This window comes from Labrus mixtus, chromosome 14 (assembly GCF_963584025.1).
Source record: "Labrus mixtus chromosome 14, fLabMix1.1, whole genome shotgun sequence".
NCBI lineage: Eukaryota > Metazoa > Chordata > Actinopteri > Labriformes > Labridae > Labrus > Labrus mixtus.
The window spans coordinates 21776699-21793479 of record NC_083625.1 but is presented as its reverse complement, the minus strand read 5'-3'; the positions used below and the strand labels follow the sequence as shown (position 1 = coordinate 21793479).

Below are 16781 nucleotides of genomic sequence, written 5' to 3'. Positions count from 1 at the left end.
CGACTTGTTCATTTTGGTCAAACTTGTTGGTTTCCTCTTCGGTACGTGACGAATGATGACTGTGCATATAATGGGGGTGCCTGTAGCCTAGAGATCAGTGCGTGCCCATGTAGGGACCGGGAGGCTGCGGTTGTCCAAGCGGACGGGCCCCGGTTCAAGTCTGACCTGTGGCTCCGCATGTCAGTCCACTCTCTCTCTCCGCTGTCCTGTCTCTAGAGTAGAGGCTTTAAAAGACCAAAAATAAACATTACAATATAAAAATATAAACATTATATTTAAATGTAAAAAAGATCTACATTTATTTTGTTGTAAAAAGTTAATATTTATCTACTGTGCATTATCAAATCTGTGTTCAAACGTCCTCCAGAGACCCAGAAAAGTAAACATTTTGAGGATAAATGAAGTCTAACAGATTTGACCTCAAATCAACATCACAATTAATTGAACATTTGACCTCGATTACGATGAATGAACGATTATTTAGTTTTAGCTTTTTGCCCTCATAGTTCACTGACGAGGTCTCTACTGTAAACATGCTCCACTATTAAAGCTGGGACATGTTTTATAATGACAGAGTGAATATCTGATGAACTATTCTGAGGTTACTCATTGAATATTTCAAACTGAAATCAAAGCTTGATATGAAAGCGACACATTTTAGTTCTGAAGTAGAAATGAACTTCTCTAAAACAGTAGAAAATACATTTTCAGTTTTTCTGCAGTGTTTACATCGGACTTCTTTTTGTTCGGTGTCTTCTTCCCTAAAGACAAAATGTGTCCAAACGACGGACGTTGCTTCCATGTCGCGGACTGGACGTGCCATCACGTGACTGCCCTGAAAATAACCGAATAATCGACACAAGCGAGATTACATCGGTTAGAGGTTCTGAATGTCGGATTTGATATATTGCCCCTAGTGGTGAATAAAAAGAAGAATCGCTAACCTCTCTACACAATGTGGCAGGATAGTTAGCAGCCACTTTGAAAAGACAGAACTCCTGTTATGATTCCCGACCAATGAGAGCTCGTTAGGAAGTCGTCTATACAGCACAACAGGCACAACAGGTATCTTAAAAGGTTTTAGAAATATCCTTTGGAGATTCACGTCCCCCACACTGTTCGGCTGGTTACTGAATAAAAGGAATATATTACTCGTTACTCTTTATAAAACTAATATTAACTTATTACTCCGTGCCAACAGTAATATGTTACACTACTCGTTATATTACTCTTCATAATAAGACACGTTTCATTAGTTCTTTTGGCTTGTAGCTGTCCACGATTAAAATCCAGTCTTGGTTGTTTTGTAGGCGTTGTAGGGCTACAGCTATCCTCCGCGGCCGCAGAGAGCTTGTTGGTGGGGTTTATTTTACACTCATTTAATTCTCACTGTCAGGGGGCAAAATTGTAGGATTCAAAAACAATTACTGTCAATTATGTCTCCTAAAAGCGTGCGCGGTGAAATGAATCTCAGGTTTGTTGCATTTTAAATCAGAAGTGGGGTAATAACAACAACAGTAAGGTAGTAACGAGTTATGTTTTGCGTCAGTAACTGTAATATTATTACTGGAATGTGTTACTGCCCAACGCTGCCCACAGAGGACCTGCTGGGTAAAAATAAGGACGGTTATTCTCGTTTTATAAATTCACCTAAACTTGAAATGGTAGAAAGAGACAGACGACAATAAACCACAGGACACCAGTTCTCTACTTTCTTTGTAAAATAATTCTCAATAAACTTAATTTATTCACAAACTGCTTTTCAAATTGCCATGTTGTCATTGTTCTTTTTTTTTTAATCACATACAATAAAAAACATTTCTAAAAGACAAGAGATGTCCGAGTCTCTCCGCTAACTTTGTACACGTCAGCTCCTCCTTCGTCCTCGAGCTTCTTTTTATTATTTTAAGCACGCTGCGTTCATGGCCGACACTTCGTCACGCTCAGACATCAGATTAGAAATATTAAGAAAAAACAGCAGAAAATGATAAACAGAGGGACTAAAAATTTAACAGCTACAGTACACATTTCCTTTTCTTCTCTGTTAAGTTTTTGTCTTTTCCTTTTTTTATCTTTTAACGTCTTGATTTACAGAATAATAGAATATGTTCAGTTAAGGCTTATGTTGAGTGTAATGAAGCGAACAAACCGAACGAACCAGGAGAGATGGGGGAGGGGCTTGAGTGTGTGTGTGTGTGACACAGGGACACTACCTGGGACTGGACATTAGTTACAGGGACAATGCATGTGTGTATGTTACAGAGGCAAGGTTTGTGTGTGCTGCAGGATGATGTCTTGGTTTATGTGGTTTATGGGGACACTACCTGTGATCATGTGTGTGTGTAAAGGCCCTGACACACCCAGGAGACCTTCGGCCGTCGATGAGCGGTCGTCGCCCTAGTTTCTTCGGCTTGTCTAGCTCCGTCGCTACCCGTCGGCCCCAGTTGGCCTTTTTTTTTGGGCCAAGTCCACATGTTGAATCAGCGTGAGCCGGCGCGGTTGGGGGTAGGAATCTCTCTGATTGGCTGTTCAGCTAAGCAAAACAGGAGAGCCAGTACACGAGAAGAAATACGAGAAGTGCCTCTTCTATTCTTGTTTAATAAAAGACCAAGGGCTGACAACCCCAGCGCCATTTTCAACTTTTTATCAGACATTATTCTCCATTAGAAGTTCCTATAATACGAGTGTTGAGCGACAGCGGTGAGAGAAATGTCTTCTCGTATCACAAAAACAGTTTATTTATCTGCGTTCTTTCTTGTCTTCTCCCGGTTTCCCCTTTTTGGAATGGCGATTACAGACTACCGCCCCCTGCTGGCATGGAGAGCTGTTTCCTGTCACGCATGAGCAGAACGTACGTGGTGGTTGGTGGTCGGCTGAAGTCTTCACGGTGTGTCAAGACAAAAGGCGTCGTGCGCAGACACCACAGGCGGCCTTCATCGCTGCTAATTCTTTGCCGTCTGCTTGGTGTGTCAGGGTCCAAGTGTTTATTTGGTTTACGGGGACACGATCTGTAAATGTGTGAGCTGGGGGCAGTGTGTGTGTGTGTGTGTGTGTGTGTGTGTGTGTGTGTGTGTGTGTGTGTGTGTGTGTGTGTGTGTGTGTGTGTGTTACGGGGACTGTGTATGAAACTGTTTGAGCAATAAGGTTGTCAATGTTTTCAATATATTCTGATACCACGTTTTCAAATCGTACAATTTCTGTTATTGTAATGATCAAGAGAATTTTTTCTTACACTACTTCTCTTCAATAAAACCGGGGCGTAGGAGAGCGGTAAACTCTGCACTCTCTAAGCTGCACAAAAACATCGGCAACATTTCTTTACAGAACTTTACCGGCAACTTGAGACCAATTAATTCCTCTCCTACACACGCACCGGTCTATGAAATAGATATTTCAAAGTGTATGTTCGTCTTGATACCATCGGTAATTAAAATAAGAGATTATATCGTTTAGTGTAGCGATGCTGCATTCACACAAAATCAGAATGGGAAGAACACGTCTAACGTGGATTTGGGGAATTTACCAAGAGTGGTTAGCTTTAGTGCTAGCCCTATAGTCACATCGGTTACACATTCTTAATTAGCTTCTCTGTTGGGGGAAAATTTTAAAATCAATTCAAATCACACTTGATACAGCTACGTTAAACTTAGCTGAATAGATTGTGTTAGCGTAATTATTTAATTTTATTTGAAAGCTAGAGCACCAGCCACCGCTCTGCCAGCAGTTTGATTTTCAATAGGATGTCTTTTAGATGTTGGTCATTGCTGCTTTTGCCCCCGTTCGGCTGCTTGTTACCACAGTTTGTATTTAAAGTTTAGGTAGACCCTTGTAGTCCTAAATTTGTATGCTAAGCTAGGCTAACTCCGTCCTGACCACGGCTTTAGCACTAGCAGGATGTTTGTCAACAACAATGTGACCCGATTATAAAAAATGTGGAAAAATTACACAATCTGACTTTGCAGCATTTCACGCTCACAAACACAAGTTTTTAACCCTCTGATATCCGGGCTGCAGCAGCTCGCCGTCACACACACAAACTCTGATTTAACAAAGATAAATCACTGCAGCTGTGTTCAACCAAAATCTGAGAATTTAACAGTAAAGTATCCTAAATCTGGAACGATTATCCATCACCGCCAATGTTCAGTAACCTTCAGTTTTTCGGCCAGACACTTGAATTTGCATGGTGCATTCAGGGACAGTTCAACATCTGAGATCTGACAGTGTTCTGCTGAAGTGAATTGACTCTTCCTAAATAATGATCCAGTTTACTTGATGATTGTCTTGTAGTTTTGAGTTCCTGGAGAGCGTCTTAAGTGCCTTTCGATGTCTGACTGTCAACTCTCACACATTAAAGTGCCCTTAAATGCATCGCTAGTGATAAGTCTGACACGTGGGTTTATTTTACATATTATTACATGAGAGGAAAATAATATAAACATTAGATTAATAGAAATGATGGGTAAGCTGAAACCTGAAAGAGGATCTGGAATTATCGGCAGGAAGTGAAGACAGTCTAAACACAACATGTCAAATATGACGACCGAGCCGTGTGGCCCTGAATGCAGCAGTGACGCTCAGTGAAAGTGTGAAATGCTTCAATGTGCGGATTATGTTCTCTGTGTGTGTTTACAGCGACTTATTAAACCACCAAAGGAACAAGAACAACGTCATGATAACCCGTTGGCATTCACTCCTGGCGGCTCAAGATACAATCTAGATTCAAATTTGACTTCTGTCAAGACGTATGGTTGTCATGGCACCAGAATTTAAAACTTTGATATGATTCTAGTAAAAATCAACCGATATAGATTTTAGTTTTACACCACAGGAACACAGTAGAAGTCCTGATCACCAAATATTTGGTAATTTCTTCTTCTTAGTGATCGTAAATTGCAGAAAACTCGCGCACACTGAACAACGCCATCGGCAACATTTCCGGACAAAGATGTTGCTGATGTATTTGTTCAATTTAAACCGTATGCAGTATGTTTGCCTGCTTTAGATTCCTTCTTCTCCTACACGATTGAAACAGATGCTCTGATTCTATCGATCATTAAAACAAACTGCAGAGGATTTATTGTTTTAGAACACGTGGTATCGAAAAGTGTTTGTAGCGATGAAGAGACATCAACGTCCCTCACTTTAATAAATTAAATTAACTTAAATGTCAGAGGTCAATCATATGTCTCAAGGTGTGTCATCTTCTTCTTCTGTGGTGGTTAATAATTGCAGAAGTTTCTCATTCACACACACACACACACACACAGGTGAGTGAATGAGCAGGAATGTGGGAACACTCAGGTGAATGACAGCATCAGTGGCTACCCGCCCTCAGTGAAGTCTGACAGAACGACGCCACTTAGCAGCAGCGAACCTGAACGCATCACCATGTTGAGGTCACGTCTCTGTGACATGTTCAAACACACACACACACACATGTTTGTGCACCAGACTCTGAACAGATCAGTGTTATAAAGATAAATATCTTTTAATACATTTAGTCAAAAAGGTCAAATAAAGATTTATATCCGAGCTGCTGTCAGAGATTTATTTCATAATCAAAACAGTAAACGAATCAGAACGCTCCTTATTGAATGTTAACGATATAATCAGTTTACGTGATTTAAAAAGATAAATATCGAATCGTTTCTCTTTCATTGTTTTTGAGTTAAACTAAAAATCATAGCGACGATTTAAATAATTTATAAAGAACGGACAACGCAACACCTTGCCTTAAGTGAGGCCAAAAGAGTCAGAGCACCCCCTGCTGAGTGTCTGCAATATAGCTCATAAGCTCCGCCTCCTCAATGTTAACAGATGGGACACTGTCTAAATACAGGTCAGATAAATGTTCCTCAAACATGGTTTTTGGTCTTTCTCGTTAGTTCTTATCACGCTGAGAAGTTTAGTTTTAATAATATATTTGATGAAAAAAGGAGCGGGAAAGAGCGTCATGATTGACTGCGTTGCTGTTTGAAACGGATTATCAAAGTAGAGAAAGAAAGGCGAGAGGAAATGTAACAAACACGACCGAAGAGTCGTTGAACTTTCCATAACCGTGAGTAAGAATCTGTTCTGGACTGAAGCCACCTGAGCGACCTTTGACCTTTAACTGGAAGTTAAAGGTGTTTTTTAGTTAGCAGAAGGGGCGGGGCATCAAGCTGCAGGGCATCAAGCCAGCTGCTCGGCTAGCAGCCAAAATGACCTTTTTTATGATACGATTAAGACTGTAGAACTGTAAGGACCATACATGACCCAATGTCGGTTGAATGTGAAGCTTTGAGTTTTTTTTAAGAGTGGCTGTTTGTCGAGCAGCAGCTCAGCTTGCAGCCCCCAAAGCTTCAACAAGTGCCAGAGAAATGACTTGAAACATGCAGCTGTGATCAGGTCTGTTTGTCTTTAGAGATGTCTCCTACTGATGGTGATAACACTTTTAGGACGGAGGACATTTAAACGCTGTCGTACTGCCGCTCCACTTATAAGTAAATACGAGTCCACTCAGGTTCTGACGACTAGGATTTTAAATCTTCTTCTACGAGCCTCAGCATGATAAATACAGCTGCGTTTATTAGAATCATTTCATACAGACTTTTTATTTTCACCTAAGCTTGGAAGAGACCCAGCACGTCACATCAGAGGTCTGGTGTGTGTGTGTGTATGTGTGTGTGTGTGTTTGTAGAGGTGATGTTTCAGGTTGGTGCTGTGGTGCAGCGCTTGTCTCATCAGACTCAGAGTGTTTCAGACTTAGCAGCTGTGAGTGAACACACCTGGAGGTCGAGAAGCACCTGCACGGTCCGAGTCCGAGTAACGGAGCGATCTCAGGTAGCAGTGACCCGACGTGTTGGGTCGGGCGGGACTCGCAGTGTGCAGGTTCCTCTGATCTCAGGTGAGCTGAACTTCTCTCACAGCGTCGAGTTGTCGTCGCCGGCAGTCACATCATCACCGTCGTTGTCAATCAGCCTCGTTACCAGCTCGTCCAATGAGAGAAGGTGTTGTTCCTGAGAGCCTTGCTGATTGGGGGCAAGGAGGTGCAGAGTGTCGAGATGGTCCGGAAAGAGGAAGGGGGCGGGATCATTTCAAAATAAAACTAGATTATCAAACTGAAACAGAGGACAGCCTTCCATTTACAAATGTGTCAATTTTCTTCAATTAAGTTCAGGTCCAGTTCTGTACAATCCCTCTCAAACACGGCCTGCTGTGCCGCCTCACGCTCCTCCGCCTCCTCCTCGCCGTCGTCCTCATCATCCTCGTCCTCGCGGCACTCCTCGTCGCTCTCGCTAAGCGGCCCGATGCTGGACCTGCCCAGGCACTCGGCCGGCGAGCAGGAGCCCCGGAAGTCTGCCATGAAGGACTCCATGCCCATGCACATGTCACCGCCGCAGGCCAGCCTGCCGCCGCCGCGCTCCAGACACTGAGGGTCGATGCTGCGCGTCTGCAGGAAGTTAAGTTATAAAAACACAGACAGTCACTGAGCGTGTGGAGGCTGACACAAAAAAAACATTTAAACAAGAATCAAATCAGTTCTAAGTTACAAACAGAGTCTGTTTTTAACAGAGCGGTCTTAAGCTTTTTTTTTTATTCTAGTTTTTTTGATTCTAGTAAATATGTAACAATATTGACAGCTGTTGGTTACCACGGCAACAAAAATAGAAGTCCTCTGCAACCAAATTTGTGTAATGTACAGTTTTTAAAGAACACAAAGTTACAAAGTGTCGCCTTCTCTGTTATTTTTCAAGGAATAAACCTTTGCAGCTAATAAATGATAAACTAATAAAAGCATGGTATTTCTCATACCTGGGACATCTTGGTGAAGTCGAGGACGGGCCTGGCGCAGGGTCTGTCGGGGTCTCGGCGTCTCTTCAGACCCGGCTTGAGCAGCAGCAAGTCGCAGGGCTGTGAATGGCAGCGTGGCAGCTGCGGTGGCAGACTGCGGCGCAGAGACGACGGCGTGCTGCAGGCGGAGGATGGGGAGGCGGGCACAGGAACCCCCCTAGCCACTCCGGCCATGGTGGCGCAGCCCGGAGGAGGCGGGGCCACAGCATGACTCGGCACAGGATGAGGGGGGAGGAAGGTGGAGGCCGTTGAGTCTCTGATGAGCACAGGGGAGAGGGAGAAACGCCTCTGAGGAGGGGGAGGCGGGTGGAGGGGGGAGGGAGAGGAGGAGCAGGAGGACGGGGACGGGAAGAAGCAGCAGCAGGCTCCTCCTCCCGCCGCCGCCTCACTGGGGTCCCAGGGGAAGCTCCAGGGCAGCGGTGAGTCCGGAGACAGCGCCAGGCTGAAGAAGGTGGGACTTGACGAAGAGTGCAGCGACGAGTTAAGAGATGAGCTGGGAGCTCGGAGAGGACAGGCTCCTCCCCCTGCCACGCCAGCCCCTATGCCCCCTCCTCCTGCCCCCACCCCTCCACCTGTGACTCCTCCCCCAGCCCCCCCATGGCACTGCTGGCGGCTGACAGGAGTCCAGACACGTGACGCGCTGGGCCTCCATGTGTAGCGGCAGCGCGACAGGTCCTCTGGCACCGACAGCGAGCGGCAGTGACGTTTTGGGGGCGGGGGAGGAGGGGGAGGGGGACCGGGGCCAGGAGGGGCCACGGGGGCTCCGGGTAGAGACAGCTCGGATGCCGAGGTGCTGGGGGCCAGGGTCCGGTGCTGCTGAGGCTGAGAGGGGCCGTCCAGGGGGTCGCCCCCCTCCTGCAGGTGAGCATCTGGGGGCACCAGGGGGAGGGGGCCGGGGGGGAAACTAGAGCTCAGTAACCCCCCCTGCAGGCCGGACTTAGAGGGAGGGCAGAGCTGCCAGTAGCTGCTCTCTGAGGACACACACACACACTTTTTTTAATCATTGGCCCTTTCCGAATAGCCACAGTTCAGTAGGCAGTACGTACTTTTCAGTAGGGAGTTTCAGTAGACTGAACTTTCGTGGTCATTCAGTATGCATCTTTTGGGTCCACCTCAGTATACTGAACATTTCAGTATGGATACTAACTTCCGGGTTTCATGCAGTATGGATCAGATGCATCCTTTCAGGAAATGAATTGTATTTTACCACCCACAATGCTGTGCGAAATTAAACGTAAATCGTCACGTCACGTGCGCCTCCAAATCAAAACAAACGAGCGTGGATTAATTGAATCAATTTTTAATCTAGAGTTAAAGTCCCGACTGAAATCACTACTAAAACAAGTGTCTGCATTATTATAAAACCTTTCCCCCTCTATTTAAATAATGATTTCACTATTTAAATGCGTCTTTATTGGTTTATTTTATATTCTGTATATTACTGTCTTTCATTTCTACTTTTCTTTATGTACTGTATGTTATTTAGTTATGTAATCTGTCTTTTACTTGATTTACATTGTGATAGTTTTTTTGTTTACCTGACTGTATATGCGCATTACTCTTCTTGAATAAAGCTAAACAAAAAACAAAACAAAAAAAACAACGGGTGGATGCAGCCGGTTCGGGCAACGTAAATGACGTCACTTCCATACTGAATGAATCAGACGAAGTAGGAACAAATATCTGCCTGCTGAATAGTAGGTACTAAACAGTATACAGCACGGATAGTAGGTACCGCCTGCTGCCTGCTGCCTGATGACAGATTGAGTAGGTACTTTTACAATTCAGATGCACCCACTGTGAATGTTTGTGGGCAGTTCATCAGTTTTGTCTTTTTTTCACATCAGAGTTGAATTCTGAGAGATGTAGGCCCCTGTGTTGATCAGTAAAGCTTCCATGAAGTATCTTCTCACATACTCACAGAGCGTCTTCTCTGCTAACCTTCCTATGTCTAACGGTGGGATTGCTTCAATGTTTCCTTTGATTTCAGATTTATTTATTATGAATTAAAAGTTAAACTCTCACCAGGCATCAAGCCATCAGGGGGCCAGCACTCTGCGAGGGTTTTCGGGTCCAGCAGGGACTGAAAGACAAAGAACGTAGTGTCAACATGATTTCTTATTCTAACAATGACTCAGTGAATATTTCTGCAGTACAGACGATGGGGACATCTAAACCGCCCATCTTCATAGAGTTTCACAATCAGTCGCCTTCTGATTCGCAGATGAACCCTGAAGTATTAACAAATGACGATACTGTCTTTTTACAGCTTACAAACTGGAGCACAGATCATCAGGACAGCGTTTGTGCTGCCTGCATTAACGCCAAGGCGTTGGACAGCGTTCGTGCTAGAGCTGGGAATCTTTGGGTGTTTCACGATTCGACTTTGATTCTTGGGGTAATGATTCGATTGAGAATCTATTTTCGATCCAGAACGATTCATGGATTCAAAGTCTATTGTTGAATTAATACTTCAGGATCCCCTCCAGTCGTCTGTGAGACGGGCTGAATTTCTTGCTGCTCTATTTGTTTCTGCTGAGTTAAAAAGCTAGCCTTAGCAATTAGTGACTGATTAGCCTAAAAAACAACAACAATTTTTGGAAGTTATGAATCGATTTAAAATCTCAGAAGATAAGAATCTTGATTTTTACATTAAATGTTTTTTTTCTTTAGTTTGTGCTGCCCTCTTATGTGTCGAGGCGTTTAGCCTTTTTTTTTAATCTCCTTCCTCCCTTTAAGAATTTCACTTCCTGTTATCTTTTGGATCTTCAGGGTTTGAGATTTCTCAGAACTTTGAGAAATTTTTATTTTAAAAACAAAAACTGTCAAAGAAGAGACGTACTTTTCCTCTGATGAAGACGATTTGAATGTCAGGATTTTCCGATGAACGATGGATCGTATAGAGTACTGAAGCCTTGAAGAACTACAGATCTTCAGCCATATTTTTAATCCAAAGAGAGAGAGTGGTCTGAATTTTACAGATATGTAAAAACTTTTCTATACCAAAATGTGGCCAAACGATTTAACCCCTTATGAACCAGGACGCAGTCTGAGATCCCCTGGCAGAGCCTTACTGGCTATTCCAGTGTTTTAGTGTCAGAGCCCCCAGACTCTGGAACAGTCTGCCAGAGGAGATCAGACCTGCAGATTATTGTCTGTTGTGAAGCACTCTATTTGTATAGCACAATTCTATACAAGTAACAAAGTATGATTATTGTTTGTTCAATGTAGACCGTGTGCAGGAGTTTACCTGTCTGGTACCATGACAACGCAAGAGGGTAAATTATATTAAATCAAATTAAAACTTAAAATGTGATTTTAATTTTCTTTTATCACTAAAAAATGTGTGAAGTGAGCTCCGACCTGAGGAGAGTAAAAAATGAGTTAGGTTGATTTTCTGTGAGTGGCAGAGAGAAGGTGAGTCTGCAGGTGAGGATGCAGGTGAGGATGCAGGTGAGACTGCAGGTGAGGATGCAGGTGAGACTGCAGGTGAGACTGCAGGTGAGGATGCAGGTGAGGCTGCAGGTGAGGCTGCAGGTGAGACTGCAGGTGAGACTGCAGGTGAGTCTGCAGGTGAGGATGCAGGTGAGGATGCAGGTGAGGATGCAGGTGAGGATGCAGGTGAGGATGCAGGTGAGGATGCAGGTGAGGATGCAGGTGAGGATGCAGGTGAGGATGCAGGTGAAGGCAAGTCTTACCAGGTAACAGTCCCCCGGCTGAGCAGGGTTGCCTTCCAGAGTCTGCTTCCTCAGGCTCTCCACCAGCAGCGTGACCGTAACATGGTGGCAGGTGACGAGGGGGGAGATGGGCGAGGGAGGAGGGGAGGAGACAGGGAGAGGAGGAGAGGGAGGAGGGCTGGTGAACGGGGAGGAGGGGGGGAGAGAAAGAGGAGGAAGAGGAGGAGGAAGGAGGGGAGAGCTACACCCGTTTTTGTATCCGTATGTTTGGTCAGTCTCAGAAGCAAAGGGGGAGGGGCCAATGGCTGAGACGACTCCTCCTCACCACCTCAGGGCCTGGTAGCCCCGCCCACTCTCACAAGGACATCATCACACAGACGTTGCCCCCGGCAACACACCTGAAGAGGAAGGAGAGTGAGTGTTATATTGTAAATTAGTCTGAATCTTCAGGTCAAACAGCCAATAGGAAGCGAGCAGAGATGACAGGTGAGATAATCAGATTTTTAATTTCACACCTGTAGTCATACAGATTCACCTTTTTGTTCAAAGCCAACAGACTTTATTCATAAAAACATTTCATCCTCCTGCACACTGAAGTCACTGTTCCTGCATTTATGAATGAATCAAAACTCTTAACGGCTCGACCGTCTGAAACAGCGCCAACGTGTAAGTGAGACAGCGAGTCGAGTTTACTTTCAGAGTTTGGTCATTAAAAATAAGAAATGTGTAGGACTGGTGTTTCTGTTGCTTTGGTGACAAACAGGAATCCATATTGTTTGATTTTAACTAGAATCAAAGAATCAAAGATTTAATCTGGTATTGTGACCAGATAAGACCGTTAGAGAGCGAGGTGAGGTGTAAAGTCAAAATGAACTACAGAAGTTCAAGTCCACTGATTTCCTCGTCAGTGAAACTTTGAAGTTTTAAATTCAGATAAACTGAAAACTCACTGAAAACAGTCGAAACTGAGAATAATTTAGTCAAAATGATCTGCAGATAATTTGGTTTGCAGAATGTGGCTAACATTAGCATTGCTAACAGCTCCAGTCCTCCCTGCAGGTTAGCGTCCACGTGTCTGAATGTGGTCACTCATCAATCCGGTCGATATGTTTAACCTGCAGACAACGTTACCTCCATTTATAGATCTAAACACTGACAAACTGCTCCGATCCAATGAGATGCTTTCTGTTCACTGTGCTTGTTTACATCCAGGTCCTACAGCCCCGACTAGTGGTGGGAGGCTGTGGTGCAGTTTAAGCACAAAATCGGAATAATTCTTTTAACTGACTAGTAATTCTGGTGCCGATGGATACAGGATTTTTGGGCCGATATCCATATGATATAAGAGAGACAGTATCCAATATATCGGCCGATATCTTTCTTAAATCTATGTTAGATCTGTAGCGATAGATAGATATAGATGAAGACATTTATTGCGTTTATCCATCAAATGCAGTTATCAAACACTCGTGGGAAATATTTATAATGAAGTCAAAATGGAAAGTAACTGAGCGTGTACGTGCATCACCGCTCACACTCCAATGAAATGCTATTTGACTGGTAAATAAATCTAGTAATATCGGCGCACGTCATAGATAAAATTAGCCGATACTGATAGTCACTAGATGAGCTAATAGGCCGGCTGATTAATCAGTCAGGCAATTATTAATAAAAACTATTTATCTAATATTGAGGGGACTAGGACTTCTGTTTTTGTTGCTGTGATATCTATCACTTGATTTTTACTAGAATCATATCAAAGTTTAGACTGCTGGTTCGTAGTCTCGCTCCTAAAGCAAACATAACATGTGTCAGTATGTAAATAACATGAGGGCCCCTCACTGTAATCTGATGGACACTTTGGGCTCCGGGAACATGAGGTCAGGGGCCACACTCAGTACAGACCCCCCTCACTTATGTGTCCGGTGCTAACCCGGGTATAACCCGTGCTAGATGAGGTTAAATAATGCCTCTCAGTGTTTGCAGATGACAGGCTGTCCGTGACAGGAGAGGCCATTGTGCAGTCTGAGCAGAGCCGGACTCACTGAGGCCGCTGGGCATCTCAGCTGCTGCTAGCATGCGGCTAACAGATCTCATTGTTTTCAATGAGGGACGCTAACACACTGATATAGCGTTTCTCCCTATGGAGAGCAGAATTAAACTGTGAATGACATTATGCTTTTTGGACATGAACTCGGTGTAGAAAAATAAAATAATTGAGGTTTTCGATCATTAAGGCATCCGGTTACATCACCGAGCAGCTCAGCATCACCTGCACAGTTAGCCTGCTATAAATAATATGTCATGTCGATATTACTTTCAAGGTCGGCACAATAAATTCAGCCATTTTGCCCCCTGAAACTCCGCGTTTGACAGAGCAGAGTTCCCCCAGCACAGTGTCGCAGCCTCCGGGCTCAGGCCGGTGTGTTCCGCGGGGCTGCGGGGCTAACAGGCAGCTACACTGGCCGTCTGTCTGCATCCAGGGGCAGCAGCTAGCTAACGGAGGCTAACTGACCTGCCCAGCGTTAGCCGGCTAGCCGCGTTAGCAGCATTAGCAGCGTTAGCCGCGTTAGCAGCGTTAGCAGCGGTGATCTCACAAACAAACGGAGAATAGGAGAGCGGATGTTCTCGCTGCCGTCTCTCTTCCAGCCATCAACTCACAGAGCTTATTTCTGAATAAACATAAATGTTTCTCTGGATACATCACAGCCACAACATGCGGCACCTATCATGAATAATGACGGGGATGACGATACCGTCTGGCCGGCCTGTGAGCGGCGCGTCAGGATGAAAAACACGGCGGGATGCTGCGGGATGGATCAGCCCGCAGCAGCTAGCTTGCATAGACAGATCCACTAACACGGCGCTTATTGTGTTCATTGTCAGCCGGATAGGTGCTTACCTTCTCGGACAGCTCCTCCGGATGCGAAGGTGAGGCGGCTCCAGTGATGCGGCGGGCCGGCAGACAGCGGCGGAGCGCGGTGTATTGACCCAGTGTTATCACAGAGCAGAACGCACCGCTCCGCCTGCCGCTGCCGCTGTCAGCACCAAACCTCCACAATGAATTAAATCCGGATCTACACGCTCACCGAGGGCTCTGCGGGGACGGGAAGACACCAGATACCGGCTGAAATCAGTGTCCGCTGAGCTGCGATGATTAAAACATAATAATAAAGAGTGAGCGCGCACACGCCCGTGAGCGGCAGGCATTCATAAATAACATTTACGGCGGCAGGAGCAGGAGGAGGAGGAGGAGGAGGAGGTGGAGGAGGTGGAGGAGGAGGAGGAGGAGGGGCGGCGCTATCTTCATCATCACAGCGCGTGCACCTGCTTTTTATTCTCACGTTATATTTTTATATCGCATCATCAGCTTTATTTCATGAATACGTATTTAAAGAGGATTTAACAGATATAAAATAAATTCAGCAGTCTTAGAATTAGCCCTTGGAGGCTGGGGGATGCTGGGAGATGTAGTTTACAGCCTGAGCTCAGCAGCTTGTTTACAGCAGCAGCTCTGCGGTCTGATGCGCCTGTCGGTCAATTCTGCGGTTTTTATCAAATCACTCAGACATTCAGGTGAAACAGAGAGAGAGATCATTGTGTTTAAACAACACGCACGCACGCACGCACACACACACACACACACACACACACACGCACACAGACAGATGATTCACCGTCAGTCACAATGATGCTGTCTGCAGCAGCACACCGTGTGGCGGGAGGAGTCTGCTCTGTTACTCAGTTTAATCTACAGAAGATGTAAAAACATTTCATGCCTCTCAGTTTGTGTTTGACTCTTTTAATGGTTCCAACAAATTCTCATGTTTACTTAAAAGGTTTGGACTGTGTCATTGTGAAGGAGCAGGGGCGTAATATGGGGGGTGGGTTGTGGGGTTGAAACTGACTCCGATGGGTCCTATAGCCTACATGAGTACAGGTTGTAGACGTTATTACTCGAGTAACGCTTTAGTGCTCGTGCGCCCAGGAACCCGTTGTTTTAGGCTGAAATAGTTCCACACAGTTAGCGTTATGGGTTGGCCTAACCGGATATACTAAGTAAGAATAATCAGAGGTACTGTCACGACCCGGCTCTTAAGACCTGACAACCTGACTTGCATCGTTTTAAACCGAACAGTGCCAGGTTTATTACCAAAAATACCACCAAGATACCACAACAATACAACAAAAACATTGGACCAGTCAGGAGCTGAGGTGATGGTGTGACGCTCCGGAAGGATGCGAGAGAGAGTGAGAGGTTGACAGCCCGATCTTAAGGAGCCTGGCCATGTCGGCCCAGGTATGGCACAACACCGCCCAACCAGCGACCTGCGGGGACACAAACACACAGACAGAAGGGCAAAACACATAGCAGGCCCTGCTGGTGGAAGGGCGGTCACAGGTACAAAGAGATGTAATTTTTACGGCTTTATTCAACATACACACGTGTAATCATCGACCCGGATTACAGCAACAACAACTGCTTTACGCCAGCTACGGTAACTCTCTAGGGACATGACACTTACTCCCAGAGACGAGAGCACAAAACAAACAGAGGACGATAACGTGCAGTGTAATACATGTGGTGTTAAAAGTTCATATCGTAGAAACACTTTTTGATGTTTAACCACAGGAGGTTAAAGCAGAAGAAGAAGAAGAAACCAGTGGAGAAAAAAATTATATTTGGGGCGCCGACAGACTAATAGTTAATTCACATGTTCACGTACAGAGCGAGCGTCAACCTCCAAGTGTAAAATCCTGCAGTTCCTCGAGTGTCCACTAGAGTCCTGGCTGCAGAATCACAGGAAGTCACATACACACCCATTCAAAAAGCCTGTCTTTACAGCAGAGATTAACATGTTTACAGCCTGGTTCAAATAACCAAATAGGTCTGATTATCTCACGTCTCGATCGACACACACTGTACGGGGGGTGAATGTTTTATAATGACTATAATGTTATATTAAAATGTTAATGTTGAAAAATGTGGAATGCACCTGATTCAGCCGCATTTATGCCCATTGAAAATAAACGCATTTTAGTACAATGCAAATACATTAAAGAACCATATATGTGTACTACTGAGCATTAACGTGTTTCATGGAGCGGAAGATATGATGACTAGTTGCCTATAAGTATTGTAATGGTGCATAAAGTCAAACTTCAGAGGCATGTTATCAATAGCCTTTATTGGAATGTAAATGTACAAACTTGAGACATTTCCCTCGAGTTCTCTTGAGTCTCTGCCACGGACATCTTCGTACTAGG

At 44.8% G+C, this 16781-nt stretch overlaps 1 protein-coding gene across 1 annotated transcript; it reads right to left on the bottom strand.

The window, feature by feature from the left end:
- Positions 1-1703: 1703 nt before the first annotated feature.
- On the bottom strand, positions 1704-14803 carry fam53c (family with sequence similarity 53 member C). The gene is made up of 6 exons (XM_061055793.1): positions 14416-14803; positions 11535-11911; positions 9862-9919; positions 7798-8807; positions 2796-7435; positions 1704-2762 (listed from the first exon to the last, which is right to left on the bottom strand). Exons 3-5 carry the CDS (start codon positions 9866-9868, stop codon positions 7139-7141), a joined length of 1314 nt encoding a protein of 437 aa, XP_060911776.1. The 5' UTR covers positions 9869-9919; positions 11535-11911; positions 14416-14803; the 3' UTR covers positions 1704-2762; positions 2796-7138.
- Between the last annotated feature and the right edge of the window lie 1978 nt (positions 14804-16781).

What these genes read in the sequence shown, in the direction of transcription:
- fam53c (XM_061055793.1), bottom strand. An exon ending in ACTTCACCAAGATGTCCCAG is followed by an intron (nt 7,436 to 7,797) that starts GTATGAGAAATA and finishes AACTTCCTGCAG; the next exon opens with ACGCGCAGCATCGACCCTCA.